Source organism: Rutidosis leptorrhynchoides, chromosome 9 (genome assembly GCF_046630445.1).
Source record: "Rutidosis leptorrhynchoides isolate AG116_Rl617_1_P2 chromosome 9, CSIRO_AGI_Rlap_v1, whole genome shotgun sequence".
NCBI classification, from domain to species: Eukaryota; Viridiplantae; Streptophyta; class Magnoliopsida; order Asterales; family Asteraceae; genus Rutidosis; species Rutidosis leptorrhynchoides.
The window spans coordinates 84683200-84689780 of record NC_092341.1 but is presented as its reverse complement, the minus strand read 5'-3'; the positions used below and the strand labels follow the sequence as shown (position 1 = coordinate 84689780).

At 34.9% G+C, this 6581-nt stretch overlaps 1 protein-coding gene across 1 annotated transcript; it reads left to right on the top strand.

Annotated features, from left to right (window-relative positions):
* The first annotated feature begins 2734 nt into the window (after positions 1–2734).
* Positions 2735–5192, top strand: LOC139868219 (uncharacterized). Its single transcript, XM_071856550.1, has 3 exons — positions 2735–2879; positions 3310–3902; positions 4323–5192. The coding sequence occupies exons 1-3, from the start codon at positions 2735–2737 to the stop codon at positions 5190–5192; spliced, it is 1608 nt and encodes a 535-aa protein (XP_071712651.1).
* The last annotated feature ends 1389 nt before the right edge of the window (positions 5193–6581 follow it).

Below are 6581 nucleotides of genomic sequence, written 5' to 3'. Positions count from 1 at the left end.
AATTAATGTTCACCATAAATGCTCAAGTTCATAAATGCACAAAATAGGATTCGGGAATTAAATGCATCCATATAATGCATCATTTCGTAGGTAATCAAGCATACAATACAACTAACTACTTACTAACAACAATTCATGGCATTCAATACATCAAAAGTTCATTTCAAGTTCATCAAACCCTAACCCAAATTCACCAAAATCACTAATCAAGTTTATGAAGTTTTCTAAAACAACCTACACATCAAATTGAAGCTAGTGATGTTAGGAACACATTTAATACATGCATTTATAACATTTAACAATATTTAAGCAACTAAATCATCAATCAAACACACCAAACTTTTAAGTTCATGCTAGTTATCAAAAACAACAAGATCGAACATATAAATCATATATTCATGTTAGACTTGAGCCATATACACTAATTAACAACTTTATAAGTTAAAAACATCAAGAACACAAAATCTAGTGATTTTAGAAAGTTACCCAAACGAGATGTAATCGGTATGGAATCGAAAAGGAAGTTGTAAGGAGTTCAAATATGTAATTTGTTTTGATTGAAGCTTTCTTGAACGAATTTAGATGATGATTCTTGGAGATGGAGTTTTAGAGATAGTTTGAAAGTGTTAAAAGAAAAGAGAAAAGAAATTGATAAAGTGAATGGAGGAGATGGAGTGTTGACCTTTGACCTAGTCAAAGGTTTGGCACTTTGGCAAGTTTGGTCCCTCTAGTTTCATTCGGGTGCGGGAATTACCTAAACGAGATATTTTTAAAACGCGTATTAACGAGGGACGTCATAAACATATAACAGAATTTAAATAGTTAAACGGAAAAGTAAACGGAAAAAGGCGGGATGTTACAGTTCAGTATCGTCGTATGCATATTTTTTACTACAAAATATCGTATCGTGAGTTCATTTGATTCCCATTTACTCTTTACATTTTTGGGACTGAGAATACATGCGCTTTTTTTATAACTGCTTTATTAAATGCTTTTGAAATATATTTTGAATTGAGAATACATGAAATGCTTTTATAAATGTTTGACGAGATAGACACAAGCAAAACATTCCTCGAATGAATTATTATGCAGACAGAAGTTCTGTGGATTATGATTGAATTAGTTGGACGTGATAATTGCCACTAATTGTTGTGAATATTTTTTCCCTGATTATTATTGCTTGGTAACCTAAGAATTAGAATCGGGTATAGCCCCAATTCACGCGAATCCTAAAGGTAGCTACCGGGTTTAACACCCCCACCCAGAATGTTCACTAGACGGAAGGGCTAGTAGGCGTGGTGTTTAGTACTTCGAGGTTTATATATTATACAGACGAGATGTTCTATTTTTGGAGATATTATTTATGCGCATTATATGTTAAGGTCGGTTACCGAGCCAAGCAATGAATGAAAAGTGAATGTTATGTATCGAGAGAATGATTTTATACACAGGTTATGTGTATGATATTTTTGTACATGAGATATGTGTACGGTTACTAAGATTTATGAAAAATGGTTTCGTACATGAGATAGGTGTACTGTATTTTGAATCTTGTGGTCTATCAAAATGATGAATTTTATTGTTTACGATAAACTTATGAACTCACCAACCTTTTGGTTGACACTTGAAAGCATGTTTATCCTCAGGTTTGAAAGAAATCTTCCGCTGTGCATTTGCTCATTTAGAGATATTACTTGGAATCGATCATCGCAATGGGACCAGATGTTGGTGACTTCATCCAGATGGATTAGGACGGGGTATGACAGTAGAAAGAGATTTATTTTTAGGGATAAGGGGTACTTGGGTTGGGAAACAAACCGAGAGTATTGTCATAAACGTGTATGGACCACATCAAGATAACTTAAAACGCAAATTTTGGGATAGTTTTGAAAATATTATGCTAGTGAATGTTGACGAATGGATATTATGTTGTGGTTTCAATGAGGTTAGAAAAAGTTCGGAACGAAGGAATTATGAATTTATCGAGTACAGAGTTAAACTATATAATGAATTTATTAATAATACTTAGTTGATCGAATTACCATTGGGGGTAACATGTTTACGCGTATTAGTGATGACGGTCTCAAATATAGTAAACTAGATAGATTCTTGGCCTCCGTGAAATTTTTATCGGCATGGGAAGGGTTGTCTGCTTGTGTTTTACAACACAAATACTCCGATCATTTCCCCATTTTGTTAAAAGACTCGAACACAGATTTTAGTCCAAAGCCGATTAGAATTTTTGACAATTGGTTCAATACAAATGAGAGTGCAATTAAGATAAAAGAAGCATGGAGTGAAACCCCTTCTACCACGCGTGCGGATTGTATTGTAAGAGATAAATTAAAGAAGGTGGAATCGGTTCTAAAAGCCACCGGTAACTCAAACTTTGAAAAGTTAAATGCTGAGATAATTGAACTTCAAAGAAAAGTAGCCGAATGGGAAAGTGGGAAAGATAAAGAATGTTAAGCGAAGATGAGATATCAAATTGGTTGAAAGATAGAGAAACTTGGTTCAAAAAGACAAAGAAAAGGCGGAAATACTTAAACAAAAGGCGAGATTAAAGTGGGCAATTGAGGGCGACGAATACAGTAAATTCTTTCATTCTCAAATAAGAAGACGTCAAAGCAAAAATAATATTTGGGGTATAAACATTAACGGCATTTGGCATGAAAACCCTAATGTAATCAAAGACGCAGCTTTTAATTTTTTTCCAACGCGTTTTAATACTGTCATGGACAGAAAGTTTCGACTGGCAGTCCAACCCGGATCAACTCTTGCTGTTTCTAAGGCCGCTGATCTAGAATGTGTATTCTCACTTGAGGAAATCTTTAATGCAATCCGTGATTGTGGCGGGTCCAAAGCCCCCGGGCCTGATGGTTTTAACTTGAAAATTTTAAACAATATTGGGATCTAATCAAATATGATTTGCTAGTTGCGTTTAATAACTTTTAGCTCACCAGTGAAATTTTGTACGGGTGTAATGCATATTTTATTGCTCTTCTTTCAAAAAAGAACGACCCGCAAAGTTTCTCCGATTATCGCCCGATAAGCCTAATTGGTAGTTTTTATAAAATACTATCAAAGGTCCTCTCGATAAGAATCCAAAAGATTGTTTCGAAAATTATTGGTTTTGAGCAAAGTGCTTTCATTAAAAATAGATACATTATGGATGATATTCTTATTGCAAACGAGGCACTTCACGATATGAAAGCTAATAAAAACAAGGGTTTCCTTTTAAAGTCGATTTTGAAAAAACCTTCGATAGTATTAATTGGGATAATCTTGGTGAAATAATGAAATAATTAGGTTTCGGTGATCGTTGGATCAAATGGATTAATGCGTGCTTATCTTCGGCTACGTTATCAGTTCTTATTAATGGATCACCGACGAAAGAATTCAAGATTCAAAAGGGTGTTAGACAGGGCGACCCACTCGCGCCTTATCTTTTTCTGTTAGCGGCCGAGTGCTTAAATATGTTAACCAAAACAGTCGTGAGAAACAACTCCTTTGAAGGCATTCGGGTGGGGTCCAAAAAGGTTTTACTTTCACAATTACAATACGCTGACGACACAATGTTTTTTGGTGATTGGAGTAGGAAAAATGCTCGTAGTTTAATGAAAATCTTAAAGTGTTTTAAATCGACTTCGGGTCTTAAAATAAACTTTAACAAGAGTTGCGTTTACGGGATTGGGATATCAAAGATAGACGTGTCGAACATGGTTTCATGGCTTGGATGTGTTGCGGGATCTCTACCGATTACATATCTAGGCCTACCACTCGGAGCCAACATGAAACTCTCCCTTTCCTGGGATACTGTGTTCGAGAAATTCACAAAGAGACTAGCGGATTGGAAAGCTCGTGCTATGTCATATGGTAGACGACTAACGCTCATCAAATCGGTATTGAGTAGTCTTCCTTTATATTTCTTTTCACTTTTCAAAGCACCATCTTGCGTTATAAATAAACTGGAAGGGATTAGACGAAATTTTTTTTAGGGAGGGTCGGGTGAGTCAAAATAATGGCATGGGTGAAATGGGACATTATGCTACTACCATTTGAATCGGGCGGGTTAAATATTGAGTCATCAGAAGCAAAAAATCGCGCACTACTAGCTTAATGGTGGTGGAGATTTAAATGTGATGACTCATCCCTTTAAAAAATAATAATTCAAAGTATCTATGGTGAGGACGGGGGATTAAACAATACTTTTGTTATACCACCAAAATACATGGTCCTTCATAATTGCGTCGGGACGGAATTTAGACCTTGTCGGTATACCGTTTGCCAACTCTTTCAAAAAGCATATTGGCGATGGGCAGTCCACGCTTTCTTGGAGTGACACTTGGGTGGGTAACGGGGCTCAAAAGGACAGATTTAACAGATTTTATAGGCTGGAATCAAACAAGTCCGCTCTCATATATGAGAGGATCAGTTGGGTTTCGAACGTGCCTATTTTCTCATGGTGTTGGTCCCGTAAAATCTCGGGGAGATTACACGGGGACATCGCCAATATTACTAACGAAGTTTCGAGTGTAGTGTCTTTTGCAGGTGACAGGGACCGATGGAGATGGGATCTTGACTCTAATGGGGAATTAAAGGTCATCAAACTCACAAAAATCATTACAAGGGCGGCATGTACGAATTCTATAGGCCATCATACTCTTATTAACAAACTAGTACAAATTAAAATAGGTATTATTGTATGGCGTGCAAGAAGAAAGAAAATCCCGACTCGTGTTGAACTTGATAAACATGGGTTGGATCTAGGAACAATTAGATGCCCTATTTGCGATGACGATATCGAATCCATAGATAATGCTTTATTTCATTGTAAAGTTGCAAAGGAGGTTTGGCATCGAGTTTTTAATTGGTGGTCAATACCATTTCCGAGTACCCTTGATGCCTCGAATGCTTTTCAAGGTAAATTTTTAGCCACATCCTCACATGATGTAGAATCTTATTGGCAAGCCGTTGAGTGGGTCACGGGATATATGATTTGGAAAAACCGTAACTCGGCCACTTTTAGCAATAAAGTCGCAACTCCAGCTGCGATTGTTAATGAAATTCAACTTCTAAGCTTTGAGTGGATCCGCAATAGATCTAAGAGAGAGAAGTATGAATGGCATATTTGGTTGTCAAATCCCTTAATACTAAATGGGATGACACATGATAGGTCTGGTATCGGCTAAGGTATCCTGTCGTATGATCTCTACCGAGTAATTTGAGTTTTAAAAGAAGCTCCTATAACGAATATATACTTACATTTTGTCCCGGTAAAATCTGGTAGTCATGGAGTTCTAAATGGGAGTGATAGCTATTTCTTTGTCGTCGTCTCCTGCTTTTTCAGTTCAGAATGTGATATGCATCTCCATTTTGTTATTGTGTATTATCTTATTTCTCCCTTATGCTTATTGCAATCGAGTAATATAGCTTGAGTTTTGAGATAGGAGATTTAGTTTATTTTCAAGTGGTAGTCTTGTAAACTTATGTACATTCCATCAATATCAATAAAATACTTTCTTGCCTTAAAAAAATGAATAATTAGATAAAAAAAATTTATGCCCCTATTTAATAGTATATGTAAGACCAAAAGATATGTAAAAGAAAAGGAGAAAATTAAAAAGTTAACAAAAAGTGCATATGTCACTTTTTCTTAAAGTGTTTGGTTTGTTTTTTTTCCTGAGGTAAATATTTTTGGAATGGGAGGAGTATATACAAACAAATTAGTAAATAAAGTATAATTCAAAACATATTATATTTGAGTTACTATCCACCAGTAAACAATCCAAATATATACTAAGTAAATCTTTACACATTTGACATTCTTGATATATAGTCTTAATCGATGAAAATAGAGAATTAATGGTATAACTTATATACATTATAAACTGGTCAACTAACCTTAAATTAAATGGCGAAATTTAATGTATAATACTTCATACTACATACCAGACATCATTGCAGATAGTACGTTATGCTGGTTATTACTTAGATGAACTTACATGTGAAAATGGTTCGGGTCCTTGTAATAACGATATTTGTATGACACGAGTTAGAGACTAAAAGAGTAACTAAAGAGCTCAATAACCTTGATGGATAGGCAAAGCTTGAGGAAATTCTCTGTCACAAGCCACGAAACTTTGTTATTATTATTATTACTAGCTTAAGACCCGCGAATTCGCGGAATTTCTTTAGAAATGAATCAAAACTGAATTGTCAGAATAATTATATTTTATATAGTATTTGTTAGATTGTTAACAGATCAAATCAGTTAAAGTAGTAATATTAAATTACTGATAATAAATTTAGCAATTTATAACATGAAAAACTATACAAATAATACAGTTGAAAGCTTAACACTAAAAAAAAAGGTTTAGTGTGTAGTTAATTTTTGATCGAGTTTCCCACAAATTACTCTGTGATTGTAATCTCCTAATATGTTTATGAATATAACTGTTAACCCGACCTAGTAACTTTATTTAAAATAACCTCCGAGGTTTAGTTAGACTTCAGTAATACAACCCTAGTGACATACCTGTCTTTGCCTCTAGACAACTCTAGGATACCAAAGACCGTTA

Excerpts from the sequence above, each read along its gene's own strand:
- LOC139868219 (XM_071856550.1), top strand. The coding sequence starts at position 2,735 with ATGGACAGAAAGTTTCGACTGGCAGTCCAACCCGGATCAACTCTTGCT. Across the intron at positions 2,880-3,309 it reads CAAAGCCCCCGGGCCTGATG|GTTTCGGTGATCGTTGGATC; the intron begins GTTTTAACTTGA and ends TGAAATAATTAG. Across the intron at positions 3,903-4,322 it reads GACTAACGCTCATCAAATCG|TCCACGCTTTCTTGGAGTGA; the intron begins GTATTGAGTAGT and ends GGCGATGGGCAG.